Source organism: Ailuropoda melanoleuca, chromosome 2, assembly GCF_002007445.2.
Source record: "Ailuropoda melanoleuca isolate Jingjing chromosome 2, ASM200744v2, whole genome shotgun sequence".
Classification (NCBI taxonomy): domain Eukaryota; kingdom Metazoa; phylum Chordata; class Mammalia; order Carnivora; family Ursidae; genus Ailuropoda; species Ailuropoda melanoleuca.
In genome coordinates this window covers 86,860,336-86,881,020 of record NC_048219.1, presented here as the reverse complement: position 1 = coordinate 86,881,020, position 20,685 = coordinate 86,860,336, and the positions used below count along the sequence as shown (strand labels likewise).

Below are 20,685 nucleotides of genomic sequence, written 5' to 3'. Positions count from 1 at the left end.
TTAGGTTTGTCTTCAGCTGTTCCCTCTAAGGACAGCTTCTCAAATATTTCCTCTGAGGGGCCCCCTAAGATTAGGGAGAATGAACCATTTTCCCCACGGCTTCTGGAACACTCCAAAGTCGCCTGTCAGAAGCCAAAAATATTGCTGAAGTACATATTTAATGTTTAAAAGTGCAAATTTTGACTTATACTGCACAGTACATTTGTGTAGTTTTGCATGAAAATAATTTTTTCTTCCTCCACCAAGTCTTCAAAGAAAATCGAAATGCTGGAAGATGTGCTGTGCGTATTCTGCAACTCCAAATATTCCTCGCTACATCACCCATAAATAACCCAAGTTAGGCACCACAATGCTAAAGACACAAGGCAAAGAGAGACATGGAAAGAAAGACACGGAGAGTCAACAAGAGGAAAAGAATATGAAAGACTAGAAGAATGAGTGAGTGATAAGCTCTTTCTGGCCCTAAATCACACCTTCTGACCTGGCCCAGTCCAGCTCCTGGGAAATTTGTAGACATCCCTGATATCTCTGGACAGGTGTTAGCGTGGTGGCTCAGGTTTGAAAAGTAAGTCTCAAAACAGGAGCCAGGCCAAGTAAGGGAGAGGTGAGGGGCTAAGAGCAGCCAAGTATGGTTAGACAGGAAAGATTGTCTAGGGGCCAGGAGAGAGGCTTGGGGACAGGAAGCAGAGGGCTGAGAAAAGGGCTGGTCAGCATTTGGCCTTTCTCCCACTGAGCCCATCTTTGTTTCACTTCCTCTTACCTCTCCTGCCTCAGAAAAATGAAGTGAAAGAGTTGCCTTGACCTCCTTAGATGAGGGAATCGTCTTTCCAGAATGGCTACATCTCCCACCATAGAAGACCAGAACGAGGATGAGTACCAGGGCTCCTTTCCCTGTCCAAACGGGATTTCATCTCTTCTCTCCCCAAGATAGGAAATACCTCAGATCTGTGTTCCTGACTTGGGTGAGTTTATTCCCCCAGCCTCTCTGGTAAGGCAAAGACAGGTCTAACTAATCTCCCTCCTATTCCAGTACTATCAATGCTGCCCTGAATGTAACAAAGAAATGTCAAAGACAGGATTTGGATATTTTCCACTGACCACTGTATACCAAGAGAAATGGAATCACGGGATGGGGAAGATTTGAGGAGACGCAGGGGTCCAAGTTTTGGGAAGCCCAGCTCATAGCTGAGGATCCAGGGAGGAGGAGGGGTTTGAGAATGGGGAACAGTCCCAGACCCAAAGGTCGTGGCGACATAGCCTCTCCCTGCATTGGTCAGGCCTGGGTCTGAGGAATCCTTGGACCTTAAAAAGGTCTAAAATTCTTGGGCCTTAGTCTCTCAGGTCCTGCAGTTAGGGTTGGATCACTGTCTCCCCACTGAGTCCCATTAGGGTGACTGGGGGAACCTCCCTTCCCTTTAGGATACAAAACAGCAAATTAAGTTCTCTTGGAGATAAAGCAAAGGCCTTTCTGAGGTGATACTAGAACTTCTTATTTTCAGCTCTCTGGTCCCAAATGAACTTAAGGAGATAGCAAGGCTCAGTAGGGGAAAGGTCAATGGAAAAGGGGTCACCACGGGTCTGGCCAGATTAGCTAACTGAGCTATTCTTGTCTAGCTCACTTCTCTTCTCTGTCCTCTGGCCAGACATGATATATGACAGGAGATGAAGAAGCCCTGCCCCACCAGCCCCTTCCTCAGTCAGAAATTTCTCCAAACTGCTTGATGTGAGTCCTGACCTGCAGATTGTGACCTTGAACTCTGAGGCAGGGGTTGTCACCTCCCTCGATAGTTGATAGAATTGCTGATCCTCCCGCTACCAGGGCTGAGGCCGTTTCTTGGAAAGGACTGGCTGCATGCCTGAGGTCTCTTTAGCTTGCCCAAGCTGAAAATAGGCGAGGAAGTCCAGAGGGTGGAATGAGTTCAGCAAAAGCCGGACACGTCCTGACCTTTGTTCTCAAAACCATTTAGACTCCTGCAGGTGAACCAGCGTCAGCTTGAAGGGCTCCTAGTGGGTCTCTAATCCAAATTCTGTCTCAGTTGAGGCTTGCAGACTTGTCATGATTTTCCCAAGGGCACAAGGCTGTGGGGCGGTGAATTCCATAAACCGTAACTCCATAAACATATGACCATAACTAGTGCTTTGCTCATTTGAGACAGCTGCCCTTCCCTTTGCCTTAGTTCTCAACTAGCCTACGCCTACAGGCCACCCTTCCTTCCTTTCAAAGTTCAAACAGCAATTAAAATGAATTGAGGGAAATAATTGTCTTTTCCTCACTAAACCATGGGTGCCCTATCCACCCGATATCTGACCTTCCAATTTTCTTGGGTCTCCACTCCCAGTCTTCTAAATAACGTGTTGCATCCAGGTTTTCCATTCAGCTGTCCCTGGGAAGTTTGCAGACCCCACTCTCAAGCTTCCTGCCCAAGGTGGGAGGGGACCAGAAGCTACAGATGGAACATAGAGTAAGGAAGGGTAGGATTCCTGCCGGAGAACCCACCCTGCCTGAGGCCAGCACGGGCCTGGCTGTGGGTGTGGGAGCAATCCATTCCACATAGGCAGGCCCTACCAGGCAGGTAGCACAGGGCTGGGCGAGCACTGTGTGGGTCCTCTCTAAACGTTTGCAGACAGATCCTCAACCTCTAACCTCTCAGGTGGTCCTCCAGAGAAATAAGCAGTCATGACTGGTGACTGGACCTTAGGCTTCAGCCTCAGCCTGCCCGATGGAACCTATGGAAAGTAGGGGAGAGGTCAATGGAAACAGTCTAACTCTGCCTGGAACTGTTCTGGAATCTGGGGAAGCTGCTAGATCCCGTGTCTCTGGCTTTGTTCAGCAAGGTCACCTGCCAGGAGTGGCAGGACGCCAGATAGGAAAGAATCCAAGAATGGTCTGATCTTTCTGACACTTTGTTTTTGAGGCAGTACAACTGAACCCAACTGGTCACTAACCTTTGCCCCCCTTTCTCCCACTTCATGGGAAAAAGATGTACGTATACAGTGGTGGCAGCAGGAGTGTGTTCCAGTCCTCCTCTACTCTTTTTTGTCTAGAATCTTCTTTGTTCCCAGGCTGGCATTAGGTGGGGTTTGGGGGGATGGCTGTGGCCCCAACATAGACACAGATATAGTTGATCATGTTAGGGCTGGTATATGTGGGGGAGGAGGACAGGAGGCAAAAGGAGATTTTTTTCAGTTTTTGTTTCTTGCTGATTTCTCCACAGCCACAATCACAGGCTAAAGTGTCACTATGGGAAACCCCAGTGACAGGTCCCTCAGCCCCTCCCTCACCATTCCACTCACCTAACACCTTGCAGAGCTAGAAAAGGAAACACACCAATCACCACAGATTGCTCAATAACTCTGGAAAGTCCTCTTTCAATTCCTGCTTCCTTCTCTGTTCTCTTGGCTGCCTCTACCCTAACACCTATTACCACAGCCAAACCAAGCTTTCAAGGTGCTTTCCCTCAATGGAGTCACAGCCCCTATTCATTTTTTACAATGGGGTCAGAAATAGCTAACATGAAATTGCCAGCCTCTATCACTTGATGCAGTATGGAATTCAGTACGCCTGGCTGAATACGGTTGGAGAATTTCTTGAAGGTTCTCTTGCACCCCCTCTTTATGACTTTCAAATGTTTAGTAGGATCGCTATGACAGCATCCCAGCTATCTGTGTTTGCCTCCTTATTCAGTCCCTATTCTGGACACGCAGCTCGCCCGTGACTGTTGCATGTCAAGTGGCTGGAACCAATCAGCTCATCGAGGGCTTAGGTGGAAGCCAATCAGAGCCCAGGGAAGTGACCTCACCCCAGGGAGAGCTGTGTGGGCGAGAAAGCATCTCTCAGAGCTGTGAGTATCCCTAAGTCACTCCCCGCCTCCCCACCCTCCTTACTTCCTGTAAAGCAATACCGCCTACCCCCTCTACTCCGAGAAGGGAGTAAGAAAGGCTAACTAAATTCAATAAAGGAAGAACCAAAAGAGAAACTGCGACTCAGCCACAAAGCAGCTTCTGGAAGTGGAGAATGGTGGTTCCTTTTGCATAGAACTTTCAATGTGGGTTCCCCGGGGCCTGGAAGAGGTTGTGTGGTGAGGCGGAATCAGCACCCCCTCCCTATTCCCTCCCTCCTGGCACCTGGCTTTCTTGACTCTCTCTCACAAAAATAGCTGTAATCTCTCCTTGTAAACAAGGACAAGATCAAGGTCAAGTGTGGGAAAGAGAGGGCCCGCGTCCCTGTGAACACATGTGAAAAGAGATAATTGTGTTCCACGGCCTGAGGACCAGAGGCTCAGAAGCCAACGGCTCTTCAGAGCATGGGTTGTTCTTCTCTACTACTCACTCTGTGCAGCCTCATAGAATGTTCCCTGGCAGGGCTAGATTGGGAGTCTGTGTCCCACCATGGGGGTGGGAGGGAAGGGGTAAAGGACAGGAAGGCCGTAACCCCCAGTGTGTCACACTGGACTCTGATGGGTAAGGAAAGAATGGCCCAGCTAGGCACTCGCTTCTTTTCTCCAGGTCTCTCCCACCAGGCCTCACCCTAGACAGAGAGACAGATAAAAACATTTTATTTAAAAACATAAAGCTGGTCTTACTCCTCCTAACTGCACACACCCCCAATTATCTTTCACTATAAAAAAGTGGGTGGGGGCGTATATACAGCTGTCTCAGCTCTAACAACTCCAGTGTTTCTTTGACCCTTCTTTCTTTCCTTCATACAATTAAGACATTGGTCCTTTGCCCTTTTCCCAAGCTATCAGAGGTGATACAAGGGTAGAGGGAGGGGAAGGGTAGAAAAGAGAGCTATCTGTCATCATTGTCCATTCCTATCTCCAGGGCCAAACAGTGTATCTGGACTCTAAGCAAATGATTTGCCAGTCCACAAAACCAAGTAATAGGGACCGTTACTATTTGTATCTTAAATCAAAAAAGACCCGAAGGTCCAAGGTGTTGTTGTTCAGGGTCCTTCTTCAGTATATAGCCTCATCCATATTGTCATCACTGTCACCCCCAAAGTCCTCTCCATTGTCAAAATATGACATGATGTAATCAGTTTCCTGAAACAGAACAAAAAGAAATCAAAGTCAGGCTCGCTTTAAGCCTTCTCCTTCCCCCCGGCGTATCAGGACCCTCTGATCCCCATGAAACCATCCCAGGCCTGGGAAATCCCTTCTGGCTGCAGTTTGCTCTTGAGAAGAGCCTAGGGACGCATGAAGTGGAGGGCACTATCCTCTGGGGGACATCTCCTTTGGCTCTCCAACCCTCTAGAGAGAATATCCGTGGTGGACAGAGTTGAGACCCCAGAACTGATGAGGAAGAGATGGGAACTGAGGGTGGAAGGAGAGCCCCTTCACCTCTTCATGTTCTTCATCATACTCCTCCTCTTCTTCCTCTTCCTTCTCTTCTTCTTCTTCTTTCTCCTCATCTTCCTCTGAAGTCACTTCTTCCTCCTTCTTCTCCAGGGTCTTATGTGGAGATGAATAGAAGGAAAACTCAGACTCGGCTCAGAAAAGGGAAAGAGTGAGGCACACATGGGCCAAAGGACAGGGAATGGGTCTAGGGTCCAGGTGGTCTTTGTGCACATTTCCTCCGTACCTCTAGTTTCTGTATTGTTTCTTCCTTATCTTCTGTGTTCTTAGGGGGCCTCTTGGGAATTAGGATGGTGGTCCCTGATCAAGGAATCAAAAGGTGAACCATCAGAGAGCAAACTTCCCTATTAGCTTTCTACCCCACCCTCTCGCAGAGACGATGTCATTCTGCTGCCCTCATGTGGCCACCACAGCATCCAGCTACAATACTGGGTGGAAAGGGTAGGAACTGGAAGGGCGGGGCAAGACCACCCACAGCCTCAGGCCCTCCAGCTGATGAAGGAAATCTCTTCTGCCTCCTTTTCCCAGGTACACTCACGTTCCTTTTGTAGCTTCCGCACTCGGATCTTTAGCTCCCGGGGTAAACGTCGCCAATCTGGGAACCAGTGGGAACGTAAATGTCAGTAAGACCCTGCCTGTGGTTTCCTATGAATGACTGGTTTTAAAGGAGAGGTAAGAGACAGGATAATGGTGAGGAAGGAAGGGGTTGGGTCAAAGTCGCTTAGAACAAAACTGTAGCTTGGATGTCTCCAGGGAAGTGGGGCTATTTCATAGGTTTTCAGGTAGAGTCAGGAGAGCGTTTTGGAGCACATCTCGGGTCCAGTTTATGAATACTGAATAGAGTGGAGGTGGGGGACAGAGAAAGGTGGATGGGCTGGTGGCTTGTGGCATCTTGAGGATTTTAGAAAAGGGCAGACAGTGAAAGGGCCCATCACCTACCAGGGTTCCAATCGATGGCATTGTCAATCGGCCCTGACATCTGATATTTGTCTGAGTAACGCTCCACATCTGAGGGGTCAGAGGCCAAGGGTCAAAGTTTTATCCTTTCAGAGCCCTGGAACAGGGTTGTTCCTAAGGGCCCAGCCCTCTCAATACTCAGGCATTGTCTGTTCCTTCACCCCAAACCCAGAACCCGGGGGGTCAGCTTCCATGAGGACCTTCAACATTCTTCAGCCTTGTCCCTTTGCCACCCCAAATTACAATGTTTTGGTTATCTCTCTTAACCCAAAGACACAGCCATGTTGAGAGGTAGTGTGGTACACTGGAAAGTATACTAGAGAGCAAGAGATCAGGGTTCAAGCCTTCCCTTTACTCTTCGTTAATGGGGCTACCAGGCAAATCTTTCATCCCTCTGAGCTTCAGCTTCTAAGGCTTCAACTGGAAAGCACTGTGTATCAATACAGTCAAACACTGCACTTCCACACCTGCTGGTACATATCCACTGTCCCAAGCCTCCCAAGTGACTCCTCTTCTTGGGTCCCTTCTGGTCTCCCTGACCTCTCCAGAATCCTGCTAACCTTAGGAAGGCTTCTCAGACACCCAGCATCAGCCTCCCTTCTGATTGTTTGGTGCCTGTAATATCCAACCAGTTCATAATGTTGATCTATTCCATTTACACCTATGACATGAGCACCGAGATGCTTCTCCTCCTACTACCCCCAGACTGTCGTGAGACTCAGAGCAAACCGTGAATACCTGAATGCATTTCAAAGGCAGGGGTGATTGTTATATTCTCCCCAGTTAGTGAGCTTCCTGCACCTCGTCTGCTTCTCTGGCCCCTGTGGTGCTGTGTACAGGGTACTACTCAGGAAAGGCGCTCAGAATGTGATGCTAGCGCTCCAACTGACCTCTCTTGGGGACAGCTGGCCGGATGAAGTAGGGGAGCTGCCTCATGGCCCCTCGTAGCTCCTGCTTCAGTGCCAGGACATACTCCCCTTCTTCTCCTGAGGGCAGAGGCACTGGACGGAACTCCAAGGGCTAAGGAAGCAGGGGCAGTGGTCAGTTCAGGGAAAAAAAACACACTAGAGCACAAATCTAGAAGGGTCTCTCCCCCCAGTTCAATGCAATGCTCCCACTGACCAGAGGGCCAAAGAAAAATGGGGGAGCAACAGCATTTTGAAAGCTGGGGAGCTGGGGGTGTAATAAACTACTTTGCCTGGAAAACATCCCATGTGAGTTGGAAGCATAGAGACAGGAAGGGGCAAGATGAGTTTTATGGTGGCCCACGAGGAATCCAGGATCATATACGGTCAGCCAGGGGGCACACAAGGGGGGCAGATACTCACAGGGAAGAGTGGAGAAGGCTGCAGGGTGGGTGGGGGTAGAGCATCTCCCTTCCCAATGCCCACAGCCTCCATGTTGAAGGTCAGCTGGCCCCGGCCACGACCCCGGCCCCCACCCCGACTGGCCATGGTGGAGGGGGCCTGGGTATACAGTGATCCAGTGAGAAAAACCTGATAAAGACAAAAACAAAAAGAAAAGTATAGTAGAATGACGGGAAGCCAGAGAGGTACGGGACACTCAATTTTTTCTCCTTAGGACCCAAATAGCCAGTGTAATTCAACAAATTTTGATGGAGAAGGCATTGTACCAGGCAGGGTATTTCTGGAAATACAGATGTGGTTGAGACATGGTCCCAACAGGACAGATAATTGCAATATAGCATAACTGTAGAACAAAAGGGGAAGTGGGGGGGGGTGCCTGAGTGGCTCAGTGGGTTAAGCTTCCAACTCTTGATTTAGGCTCAGGTCATGATCTCGGGGTCATGATCTCATAGTCATGAGATGGAGCCCTGCATTGGCTCTGTGCTCAGTGGGGAGTCTACTTGGGTTCTCTCTCTCCCTCTGTCCCCCCTTTCTCAAATAAATTTATAAAGGGGGGGAGTGATTAGACCCTTGGATAAAACTTCCCTCCGTCCCCAAGATAACTTGGTATTTGTCATCATCAGCATATGTCCATATAATCTTTGAATTCTTTGTCTCCCTGGCTTTCCACACCCAACCAGGCCCCAGTGCAACCCAATGCAATGAATTTCAGCAAAACATTTATCAAGCATCTATAATGGAAAAGGTAGTGTGCCAGGCACTGTGGGGCACAGGGATAAGTCAGTGGTGGGAGGTGGGGGTGAGGAGAACCATTACAATCCATTTTTTTTAATTTGTTTTTTTTTTTTTTTTTACAGATTTTTATTTATGAGAGAGAGAGATAGAGAGAAGAGCATGAGTCGGAAGGAGAGGGAGAAGAGCAGGGAGCCCGACGCGGGACTCGATCCCAGGACCCTGAGATCATGACCTGAGCCAAAGGCAGGTGCTTAACTGACTGAGCCACCCAGGCATCCCCCCCCCCTTTTTTTTTAAACACCACTTAGAAGCACGGAATGTTAGAACTGGAAGGACCGATAGAAGTACGTAGTCTAAATTCCCTCCCAATGCAGTACTTCACTCTGTAAGTTATTAGTCGTTTAAATTCCAGGGGCATTTCCGGGAGAGAGGGTGTCCATTCTCCCCCAAGGAAGCCCATCCCATAGTGATCAACTCTGATGAATTGAAAGGTAGGATGGAAGGTAAAGTTACCACATGAAAATAAAACTTGCAAGAAATGATATTCCAGTGACAGAGAGCACACCTAGCACCCAGATCTTGGTTTCTAATACCATTTTCCAACAAAAGGAACCAGGGGTTTTTGGAGAAATGGCTGATTCTAGGGCTGGGGCAGGAAATATATAAAGTGAGCTGGAAGCATCTTCTAGTGCCAGAAAGCAAAGAAGTACTCAAAACAACTACACACACGCATACATTGGTGGGGCTATGTCAAAAGGGCATAAGGGTCAACTGAAAGAGCTCCCAATGGCCAAAGCTGGAAGAATTTGAGCAATAAAATAGGGTAGTATTAGATTATAACACCAAAGTATAAAACAAATATCCATGAGTCCACACTGATATAAACAAATAATTAAATAAGTGAATACGTGGAGGAGAAAAGACAAACCTCTCATGTAGAATTCCAAATAAACTATGTAGACTCCACCCTGAAGAGGGGGAGTATAACTTTTCACTCCTTAAGTGTGGGCTATATATAGGGAATTTTGTCTAATTCAGCTTAGGAAAGGGGAGAGTAACTCTAATGGAGAAACTGGACAAACACTACTTCAGTCTGGTGGCCATGGTCAACATGAACAATATTAAATTACATTGCTAGTAAGGGTACATACCCTTAATATGATGGGAGAAGGGAGAAAGCTAGGAAGACTGGGATGGTGAAAGGAGGCTTGATGAATCACAAGGTCACAAGTTTGTAAGAGCCCTCAGAAATCATGTATTCATTCATTTAACAAATAATTATTGAGTATTTACTATATGCCAGACACAATGCTAGACAATGGGGGTCATAGCAAATTCTCTACTCTATACCTGTATCTTTCCTCTGATAAACCATATTTAGTAAATTATTATACAGTTCCTATTTAAACATCTTTAGTAAGAGGACTCCCTATCTCACTTTGCAAGTTATTCCATTTTTGGATATTTGTTCTTCAGTTAATATACTACAAATACTCTAAACAAGAAATATATGGATCAACAAAATACCCAAGTTGGTGAAAAAAAAAAGATTTAGAGATATATATAAGGTCATCTATTTTGTCAAACACACACATACACATTTTTTTAACACATACATACACATTTATGATGAAAAAAAGTTGTTCTTGAAGGATACACATCGAAAATTAATATTGGCTAATTTGATGGGGTTTGTGGGGTTTTTTTGGGGGGTTGTGTGTCTTTTAAAGTTTGTTTTCTATACTGAATAGGTATTGCTTTTGTAATAAGAGAAAAATAATAATTTAAAAATTAAAAAATATAGCAACAAAATAGTCGATGAAATTAATAATATGTAGTAGGAAGAAGAGGGTGGGAAAACGTGTGTCTGAGGAATCTGGAAAGTTTTAGGCTCAACAAAATAAATGTGAGGAAAAAATGGCTCTTAGCTAATAGATTAAACTGTGATCTGATTGAAAGAACATATTAGGGGGAAAGGATGTCTCGTGGACACTAGAGAAGGAGAAAGAATTTGTGAGCATGTCTTCAGACCCTTTCAAGGGAAAGAGCACTCTAACCAACTGGTTTAGGTATCTTTCCACCTGACAGACATGGTTCTAGCAGTGCAGATGGGAGTTGGTTTGATCGCAAAGCAGAGGAGTTAAGAAAAGGCTGTGAGTTTTGAGGTTAGACAAATCGAACTCCATTTCCAGACATTAACCGAGCGACCCCCCCCCAGGACATGGGGTAAAAGGAAGACAAAATTTTAGTTAATTGAGGCAATAAACTAGTGGTTCGAAAACTATAAACCATCCATCTCTACCCAACTCAGGTCAGGAATCTACGGCGTGTCTCTTTTATTGAAGACTGTGATTCAGTCTAAGCTCTTGAGGATAATTAGGGTCTTCCATAATCTGGTCCCAAATTGCTTTTCCTTATCGTCAACCCTCTCTAGAGCTCATCCTTGTACTCTCCTTCCCCCAAATAACATCTCATATGATACTCACTGTAGTAACTGTATTGTGGTAGAAATCATTAAGAAGCAGGTTTCAACAAAACATACAGAAAAACCATTACATCAAATTTCAGAAAGGCAGTACATGTAGTGGTTAAGAACACGGATTTGAATTCCAGTTCTGTCATTTCCTAGCTACACAACCTTCAGCAACTAATTTAATATCTCCAAACCTGTTTCTTCATCTATAAATGGGAATAATAATAATAATAATAAAACCATCTTAATTCATTCAACAAATTTCCACTGAGTGCTTGTTATATGCCAGCCACTATTCCAAGTGCTAGGGATAGAGCAGTGAGCAAAACAAAAACCACTGTGCCCATGGAGTTTAAATGGAGCTTACATTCTCATAGAATTAACAATATACAAATATCTCGAGCCATGAGACTGGGTGTAATGCCTAATGGAGCAGATGTGAACACAGAAAAGAAGAGATCCAGAGACTCAGGCCTAGAGCACTCTATAATTTAGGATTTGTTATATTTATGATAAATAAGACAAGGAGTTGACGCTCATTATATGAGTGTTCAGGGAAATCCAAATGGAAAAAAAAATCACACCAATAGAATAAATGCGCAAAGGACATGAATAGGCAATTGACAAAAGATGGTTAATAAAACCACTCTTCACCTGTCAAATTGACAAAGACTTAAAAAGTAATCGGGCTGCCAGTTTTTTTGAGATGGACCCTCTCATACCTCAGCGGAAGGATTGTGTTTATACACAGTCTGTCAGGGGAGCAATTTGGCCACTTGAATCAACAGCCTCTTAAATGTTCTTATCTTTTTTTTTAAAAAGATTTTATTTATTTATTTGACAGAGAGAGACACAGCCAGTGAGAGAGGGAACACAAGCAGGGGGAGTGGGAGAGGAAGAGCAGGGAGCCCGATGCGGGGTTTGATCTCAGGACCCTGGGACCATGCCCTGGGCCGAAGGCAGATGCTTAACGACTGAGCCACCCAGGCGCCCCTAAATGTTCATATCTTTAATCCAATAATCCTACTTTAAAAAAATCTATCCTAGGGGCGCCTGGGTGGCACAGCGGTTAAGCATCTGCCTTCGGCTCAGGGCGTGATCCCGGCGTTATGGGTTCGAGCCCCACATCAGGCTCCGCTGCTATGAGCCTGCTTCTTCCTCTCCCACTCCCCCTGCTTGTGTTCCCTCTCTCGCTGGCTGTCTCTATCTCTGTCAAATAAATAAATAAAATCTTTTAAAAAAAAAATCTATCCTAAAGAAATCATCATATATAGTCAGATATGTAAGTACAAGGATGGTCATCATAGAGCTATCTATGGTAGCAAAACTTCTGAAATAACCTAAATGGTCTGATGAAAAATGGTCAAGAAAAATCAAATATTCATTTTAGACCACTATGTAGAAAGAAAAATGACTTCAAATAATATTTAAAAGCAAAAAAAAATGTTCACAATATAAAGTGTAGGGAAACATGATATAAAATTGTATTTGTTCCATAGCCTGATTTATGTAACACACACACACACACACACACACACACACTGGCGTATATATGCAGAAAAGAGATTGAAAGGATAAATATTAAAGTAATAATAATGGTTATCACTAGATCACAGTGATGAAATAATAGGCATTTTGATTTATACCTTTATGTGTTTCCAAATTTTCTAGAATAAATGTATACTACTTCTTTAGTCAGAAACCAAAAGGGATGGTTTTCTTTATTTTTAAGAATGCTACTGAATTCAAATCCGTGTTCTTAACCAGGACAGCTATCCCTCTTTTACAATGAAAGTGAGGATTGCATTTCCTTGAGCTATATATTTGTTTAGAATATTTGTTGGATATTAATTGAAGAACAAATATCTGAAAATGGAATGACCTGCAAAGTGAGATAGGGAGTTCTCTTTGAAATAGAAGCCGGATAACAATTTACTATATAGTTTATCAGAGGAAGGATGCATATTTAAAGTAGAGGATTCGCTATGATCCCCATTGTCTAGCATATGTCTGGCATATAGCAGGTGCTCAATAAATGTCCGTTGAACGAATGACTACATGATTTCTGAGGGCTTTTCCAAACTTGAGACCTTGTGATTCATCAAGTCTCCCCTTACCATCCCAGTCCTCCTAGCTTCCTCCCTTCTCTTGACTGGGGGAGCAATTATATTACAAACCACTAATTTAAGATATCTTAATTACATATTGTATTGTATTTTGTCTTTTATTAATTGTTCCCCAATTACGTTAGGAGTTTAAATTCTGCCTTCCCAATCAATTCCATTCAATTAACCTTTATTGGGTACTTTGTATTAAGTACAAGAACCTGCCTACAAAACCTTATATTCTCAGAAGAACAGAAACATTAGCGCACTAAGGACTTTAATGGAGGTATGCATAAAATACTATCGTCAGACTGGGGAACGGTTAATTCTGAAAAAAAAAAAAAAGAAGAAGAAGAAGGAGGAGGAGGACGAGGAGGAGGACAAGGACAAGGAGGAGGACGAGGAGGAGGGGAAAAAGCTAGTCCAGGAAAGCTACAGGTAGAAGGTAGTATTTCAGCTAAGTCCTGATAGATAACAGGAGTTTGTCAGACTCTTAGACAAGGGAATAATACGAATAGATTCGGGGGAAGCTGATGCCATAGCGAAGAGTCAGAGATACAAAAGTGAGCCTTCCTCACTTTGTGCTTTAATATCTCTCCCCTATGCACGAAAGAAAACTGCAGTTCTCCGGTATATAATCAGTACAGCAGTGGGAGCCCTGAAGAGAAAGGGAAAGAAGAGTGGGGGCTAGATCCAACAGGCTGCCGGAAGGCTTGTCTATCTGTCTCGCGGCTGGGCCCTGGCGAACTGGTTCGGAAGGTGTGGGGCAGAACCAGGTCAGAGCCACCAGGACGGAGCCTTACCTGCTGCCCCTCCCCCACGCGGAGCCCACGGCGCAGCCAACTTGAAATTTGCTGGTCTTCCTCTAGCTGGTGGCGCTGTAGGTCCGCCTCCCAGAGCTCCCCATTGGTGAGTTCTCCCGGCCAATCTAGGAGAAGACGACCAGGGAGATCCGCCCACTTGAAGCCACGGAGAAGTAGGGAGGAGGAGAGTCAGCCAGTACCCAGGCTTGGGAAGCCCCGCGCGGCGCGAAGGGAGATGGGGTTGCAAAGTCAACCAGGGGTCGGTTATGTCCGACCTCATCTCAGATGCGGGAGCTCCTGGCTAGCGAAAGTCCACAGAGGGAACCCGACACTTAGATCTCGCCGAGGGACTCTGTTGAGGAGGCTCCCCCAGATAAATGAAACGGTTGTTCGTTAGGGATCAGTCTTTTTGTGACTCGGACTTCACAGCCTGGCCCCTCCATTACTCCAGCCTTCCCTCTAGTCCTACACTGCTTCCCTCCAGCACGACCAATGAATAATTCTTTTCTATTCCCCCCCGCCCCCCCGTGGGTTGCTGCCATGTCTGTGAGAAGATGGGAGGAAAGTTTGGGGAAGGGAGGATTAGGAGTCAGAGAACCAGAGTTGGACAGGCAGGACAGGAGCCCAGTGTTTCCTGCATTTTCTATTACCTTCCAGCTCCTCCTAGCCCTTGGTGAAGGGGGCACGGTGGCGAGGGTGGATGGGGGGGGTGGTGTAGAGGAATCCTACTTTCACACACACACACACACACACACACACACACACTCACACTCACACTCACACACACCACCACCACCGCCACCGCCACCACCACCACCACCACCGCCACCACCACCAAAACAGCCCCAGAAATAGAGGGAAAGAATAATTCAGAGTGGTGTTAAAACCTAGGAGTTAGTCAAGAAGACTATCCCACATGTCAGAGAAAATGGCCGTGGGAGTGAAGCCTCTGGACTCGGAAGGCTGTAGGTGTAGTAGCAAGGGCCCAGTCTTTGGAATAGGACAGAAACAGAGCTGTGACGCTTTGGAGAACTTGCTTAACTTTACTAAGTCTCAGTTTCTCCATCTACAACAAGGAGATTCCTACCTTACAGCATTGTTCTGAGGATTCAAAATAATGTATGTGAAGTTCTTAGCATATAGTTGGTGTCCAACAAATGGTAGCTAGTAAAAATGGGTAGCTTCCCTGCAATATTTCTCCCCCTCCTTCTCCAGAAACATTATTTTTAGTATCTTGGGTCTGGTGGCTTCCAGTCTGAATGATCTCAGGTGAGTTTTCCAAATCCTTGGAATTTTTTCCTCATCTTCCACTTCCCCTCATGCCTTCCAGCTGGACATAAACTCCTTCCTAAAATATGCAGATGGAAGCTATGGTAACCATGGAGACAGGGCAGGTGGCAAGGAGAGGCAGAGACAGGCAGCAGAGAGACCGATTATGATTGCGACAGATAGGCAGATAGAAGACTTAAGGAGCGATTGGATAGAGACCTTCAAGCAACATGGAAAAATAACGAGTCTAAGCAAGAACGAGTGTAAATAGATGCAATAAGAAAGGGAGGTGTTAAAAGGTTCGCTCTTCTCTCTGCCCCTTTTCTCTCTTCCTCTCCCCCTCCAAGAATATGGGGAGGAAGGCATCTGGGGATGCCCCCTGGTGTAGCTAAAAACGACCCAGTATATCCACTCTCCTCATACTTATCTGAGGTCTGTACAAGGGACCTGAGGTTCAAGTTTATCTGTGCCGTGTGTTCCGTTTGGGCGGAGGTGGAGTGAGGATGTACCGCTGTGTCTGGCTCCAGCTCTCCCTGACATGTAAACTACAAGGAGGCAGCCAGATCTCTTGCTTCTCTCTGCGCAGTATTGACTCCGGCTGTGGATCCCAATCGCCTCTCTCCAACTCTCTGCACACTGTGCCATGTGCTGTGTGTGGCAGGTCAGATCTGGCGCACAGGCGCGCATAAACACACCTAGCGCGGAGAATGGGGCTCTGCTCAACGAAGAACTGGGATGGTCCCAGTCTGGGTCGCGGAGGAGTCTCCTAAGAAACATTTAGGTTTGTTGGGGCTGAGAGGAGGTCGGCTAAGCAAGAGAAGTCAGGATTGGAGCCTCTAGGTTTTGAGGCTTTATGTGTGCATGGGTGGGGGAACGGTTTGGTGCCCGACGCCCCCACCCGCAGAGACTAGGCTATAAATAGCAAGGCAGAGCTCCGCCCCCCCCCCAGCTTCTCTCCTCCCGAGCCGGCGCCTTGCCCGGGGCGCACCGGGAGGAGGGACCAGGATCCGGTGCCCGGGCGCAGATACACCAAGGGAATACGGGTGCCCCTCCCCACGCCATGTGGGCCCCCGGGAACCCAGCTCCGCCACCCAGGCTGCCCCATGGCCCTGGCCTCACTCCTGGCCCGGCGGAGATCCTGCGGACATTCAGGTATCTATTTGGGCGCACAGCCTGGGAGGGAAAGAGCAAGGAGTGATGGGGAACATAGCAGGGGCAAAAGAAACCCCCAATTCTCCCCCCACCTGTTTTAGGTCCCAAATGCAAGCTGCTTCCCTACCCCCACTCAATTTTGGGGGATGTGGCAACCTAAAAGAGGTTAGGAATGGGAATTATGTGTGTGTGAATGTATGGGTGCATGTGTGTGGGTGGGTGGCGTTCAGCGTCCTAGAAAGGGGTATTCCAAGTGCGGATAAGAAAAGGGGGATGCTGGAAAGGTCTGATAAGCCGTGGGGTGAGGGTGGGGGTGCGGTATCCCTGCGCGTGCACGTACGCATTTGCACGCGCGCTCGTCCTTCAATGCGGGTGCACCCTTCCCACCTCCTCAGGCATGCGCTGGGGGGAGGGGGCGGCTCAAAGGCATGAGTTAGAGGAAGGACTGTGTGCCGTGCCGTGGAGATCTCCCCACGCCGTCTCCTTCCACGGGTGCCTCAGTTTCCCTGCCTGAATCCGTCAATAAGATCTCTCTCTTTCTCGCAGGGATCGGCTTCTCCACTGAGCCCTCGGGCCTCCGCCAGCCACCACCCCCACGCCCCTAGACATCCTCGGCGGGCCCCAGTCCCGACTCCATTGGTGCTCTCGCCCCTGCCGCAGCTATGCTGCACACCGAGGGCCACGCTCTTCTTCGGGCCGTGGGTCAGGGTAAGCTACGCTTGGCCCGTTTGCTTCTGGAGGGAGGCGCCTACGTGAATGAGGGTGATGCCCAGGGGGAGACTGCGCTAATGGCGGCCTGTCGGGCCCGTTACGACGACCCCCAGAATAAGGCGCGCATGGTACGCTACCTCCTGGAGCAAGGCGCGGACCCCAACATCGCAGACCGCCTGGGGCGCACCGCGTTGATGCACGCTTGCGCCGGGGGTGGGGGCGCCGCGGTGGCCTCGCTGCTCCTTGCCCACGGTGCAGACCCCTCCGTGCGAGATCACGCGGGCGCCTCGGCGCTTGTCCACGCCCTGGACCGTGGGGACCGCGAGACCCTTGCCACGCTGCTGGACGCCTGTAAGGCGAAGGGCACGGAGGTCATCATCATCACCACCGACACCTCGCCCTCGGGAACCAAGAAGACGCGGCAGTATCTCAATTCCCCACCGTCCCCGGGGGTAGAGGACCCTGCTCCCGCTCCTCCTAGCCCCGGGGTCTGCACGTCGCCTTCCGAAATCCAACTGCAGACTGCAGGAGGAGGAGGACGAGGGTTGCTATCTCCTCGCGCTCAGGAAGAAGAGGAGAAGCGGGACGTATTCGAATTCCCTCTTCCTAAGCCCCCTGATGACCCCTCCCCTTCTGAGCCGCTCCCCAAACCACCCCGTCACCCTCCAAAACCACTCAAAAGGCTCAACTCCGAGCCCTGGGGCCTAGTGGCTCCTCCTCAACCGGTCCCACCCGCGGAAGGGAGGCTGGGGATTGAGCGCCTGACCGCGGAATTCAACGGCCTGACTCTGACCGGTCGACCCCGTCTTTCCAGACGTCACAGCACCGAAGGCCCGGAGGATCCGCCCCCGTGGGCGGAGAAAGTGACGGGTGGGGGTCCTCTCTCTCGCCGAAACACCGCGCCAGAAGCTCAGGAGTCTGGTCCCCCTTCAGGGCTGAGGCAGAAACTGAGCCGCATGGAGCCGGTGGAGCTCGATACCCCCGGAAATATTTGCCCCGACTCGCCGGAGTGCAGCCGCTTGTCCCTGGAGCGCCGCCGATACAGCGCCTCCCCGCTGACCCTCCCTCCAGCCGGCTCGGCTCCGTCCCCGCGCCAGTCCCAGGAGAGTCTGCCAGGGGCTGTATCTCCGCTGAGCGGACGGAGGCGGAGTCCCGGGCTGCTGGAGCGGAGGGGCTCGGGGACGTTGCTCCTGGACCACATCGCGCAAACGCGGCCTGGTTTCCTCCCTCCGCTCAACGTCAGCCCCCACCCTCCCATCCCTGACATTCGCCCCCAACCCGGAGGTCGAGCGCCTTCGCTGCCCGCCCCTCCCCAGGCGGGGGCGCCAGGCTCTCCCAGGACCAAGCGCAAGTTGGTGAGGCGCCACTCCATGCAGACTGAGCAGATCCGCCTGCTAGGGGGCTTCCAGAGTCTAGGCGGGCCAGGGGAGCCAGGGCGCTGAGAGGAGCGAGAGGAGCCAAGGAGGGTGGGGATCAGGACCTTGATGGGACAGGTGGGAGAACCAGTTCACACACACACCACGGACATAGGGGTCTCTTGCATGTGCTCCTGGGCACGGTGCACGCACACATGGGTAAAAAAGTGTCCACAAGCACAGTACTGTCATTCGCAGGGAAGGGTAAGTACTCTGTTTACTGGACATATAGACACATGCATTCATGTCCTGGTCACTTCACATGCATATTGGAATACTTGTGTACCCATCCACAGGAATGGCACACACGGGGCCACTTGTGCTTGGGCCCCAAGTGGGTCCCAAAGTCACTTGCATTTGTTCAGAAGCAGTAGGGAACCCCTACTTACGGATAGTCTCCAATCTCTTTGCCCTTTTGCAGAAGCAATCCCCTGCTTTCCATGTATGCCCTACAACACAGCCCGTTCATGACTCTGCACACTCTACCCTCTTCCTGGATATCCCATCCCATTGTGTAGGTCTTGCTTCTCTCTCCAGGCCTGGCTCCTTGTTCACACCCTGCTTCCAGCCCTAACCACTTTTCAGGATATCTTCTTCACCCTCCTTGGGGTTTTCCTGCAGCAACCCCAGCCTCAGTTCTGCTGCTGCCCTTCCTGCTCTCAGCTTTACTTCTCAACTTCCGGCTTTTTATTCCCTCCTTGTTCCCCCAACCAATACAGCAGGTTGTCTCATTTTCCCAGGGAGTGGGTCATGGGCTCTATGCTGCTCTTCTGTCTGTCTGAGCTTATGAACACCCCCACAGGTAGAAGTGGGGAGTAACCCTAAATCACTCCTCTCTCCACTTGACATATCAAATAAATGTGTTCAGAAGTCTCTGTTTTGTCACTTCTGCCTGAGGGTGTGGGGTATGGGGAATGAGGAATGGGAAGGGAGGGTAATGCTAACTATAGCTATAATGATCTAGGGGGTACTTAGAGGTTCCAGCCACCTTCTTTGCAGGAGACCAACTGACCAACTGTGGTTGAGAAGAAAAGATAAGTGTCCTGTGTCCTGAAGGTTTTAAGGCATTTGACAGGCTTTCGTTTGCTCAGTCTCCCCTATGTCCATCCTCAAATTCTTTAACTTAAGATTTCTACGAAAGTATCTCCTACAAAAATTACCTCCCTCCACCATCAACAGATATATTCCAGTAGACTGACTGCCCCGCTTTCAAGCTTCTTATTTTGTGACCGTTCCCAGTTATTCCTTGGGGTTCTAATTTTCATCTCATCAGGTGCATTTCATCCCTTTTTCTACTTTTTTTTTAAAGTTTTTATTTATGTAATCTGTACACACAATGTGGGGCTCAAACTCACAACCTGAGATCACGAGTAGCATGCTTTTCTGACTGAGACAGCCAGGTGCCCCCATTTTTTCCACTTCTGACTTTTATTTCCCCATCCTGAGCCACTGCAGAGTAGGGAAAGAGAGAGAAAAGTACCTCACCTAGGTAGGAATGGCATGATGGTCAACTGACAAAAGGATGTGTAATGTGTATCTATGTGCGTATGAGTCTATAAGTAATCAGAGGAACCCAGCCTGACAGGTTATGAGCAGGGTAAATGTCTTAATCTGCCTCCAGACTTCTCAGTTTTCTGGTTTCTGTATATATTCTAATTCTTCCTCACTCTAACGGGATGTAAGGGAGCTGCCCATTCCACTCTTTCTCACCGTTTCCCCCGACTTAGAATAGGTAAAATCAGAAAACTACCTAAGGATGCATGGTATAACGAAAAGATCAAAATATTGGGAATCAGAAGACCTATGTCTGAACCCCTCTTTGCCATCTCCTAGCTTTAATTTGGGGCAATTTATCTAGCTTCTCTGAATGTCCATTTCCTTATCTGTAAAATAATAAAAATCTAGTTAGTCGTTGTGATTATTTAATAAGACTATGCACTAAAGTACATTGCGCAGTGTCTGACATATAGTAAGTATATGCTCATTAAATGTACTCTTTCCTTGTTTTAGCTCCACCCCCCATTGCATGTGATCTTGGCAAGTCACATAACTTATCTGTTTCCTCATCTACATCTATAAAATGAAGTCGTCGGACAAATGATCTCAAAGAATCCTCTTACTCTGTCTACAATTCTCCGAAGCTTGACATCCAGGCCTTACCCGCCCCCACCCCGTTCCTCCCGCTCCCCGCCCACCCAGCTTCGTTCCAGGGGTCTGGCTTGCTTTCCAGTACTCCCCACAGGACTCCCAAAGAAGCTCCCGAGATAAGCTTCTCCCTTATAAAGAATATCGCTTTTTCTCTTTGCAATTGGTTGCCCAGAACCTCCGCCCTCCTCAGTAA

At 48.3% G+C, this 20,685-nt stretch overlaps 2 protein-coding genes across 8 annotated transcripts; one reads left to right on the top strand and one right to left on the bottom strand.

Annotated features, from left to right (window-relative positions):
* The first annotated feature begins 779 nt into the window (after nt 1–779).
* Nucleotides 780–19,208, top strand: ANKRD34A (ankyrin repeat domain 34A). Of its 6 annotated transcripts, none has more exons than XR_004620414.1 (3): nt 780–962; nt 3,686–3,842; nt 5,886–6,293. XR_004620414.1 is itself a non-coding variant. In XM_034642932.1 (3 exons), the coding sequence occupies exon 3, from the start codon at nt 16,881–16,883 to the stop codon at nt 18,369–18,371; it is 1,491 nt and encodes a 496-aa protein (XP_034498823.1). In that variant the 5' UTR covers nt 780–962; nt 3,706–3,842; nt 16,765–16,880; the 3' UTR covers nt 18,372–19,208. The 6 variants fall into 6 exon arrangements, 5 of the variants coding, with proteins under 5 accessions (XP_034498823.1, XP_034498811.1, XP_034498817.1 ...); XM_034642932.1 differs by lacking the exon at nt 5,886–6,293 and adding an exon at nt 16,765–19,208 and having other exon boundaries at nt 3,706–3,842; XM_034642920.1 differs by lacking the exon at nt 5,886–6,293 and adding an exon at nt 16,765–19,208.
* POLR3GL (RNA polymerase III subunit GL) lies at nt 4,540–14,467 on the bottom strand. 2 transcript variants are annotated; one of them, XM_019805229.2, is made up of 8 exons: nt 13,798–14,467; nt 7,643–7,810; nt 7,205–7,334; nt 6,297–6,365; nt 5,896–5,952; nt 5,584–5,657; nt 5,343–5,453; nt 4,540–5,045 (listed from the first exon to the last, which is right to left on the bottom strand). In XM_019805229.2, exons 2-8 carry the CDS (start codon nt 7,766–7,768, stop codon nt 4,959–4,961), a joined length of 654 nt encoding a protein of 217 aa, XP_019660788.1. In that variant the 5' UTR covers nt 7,769–7,810; nt 13,798–14,467; the 3' UTR covers nt 4,540–4,958. The 2 variants fall into 2 exon arrangements, with proteins under 2 accessions (XP_019660788.1, XP_034499023.1); XM_034643132.1 differs by lacking the exons at nt 5,896–5,952; nt 6,297–6,365 and having other exon boundaries at nt 13,798–13,922.
* Nucleotides 19,209–20,685: the final 1,477 nt, after the last annotated feature.

What these genes read in the sequence shown, in the direction of transcription:
- POLR3GL (XM_019805229.2), bottom strand. Translation starts at nt 7,768, where the DNA reads ATGGCCAGTCGGGGTGGGGGCCGGGGTCGTGGCCGGGGCCAGCTGACC. An exon ending in GCGGAAGCTACAAAAGGAAC is followed by an intron (nt 5,658 to 5,895) that starts GTGAGTGTACCT and finishes TTCCTTGATCAG; the next exon opens with GGACCACCATCCTAATTCCC. An exon ending in ATGATGAAGAACATGAAGAG is followed by an intron (nt 5,046 to 5,342) that starts GTGAAGGGGCTC and finishes GTTCTGTTTCAG; the next exon opens with GAAACTGATTACATCATGTC.
- ANKRD34A (XM_034642932.1), top strand. Translation starts at nt 16,881, where the DNA reads ATGCTGCACACCGAGGGCCACGCTCTTCTTCGGGCCGTGGGTCAGGGT.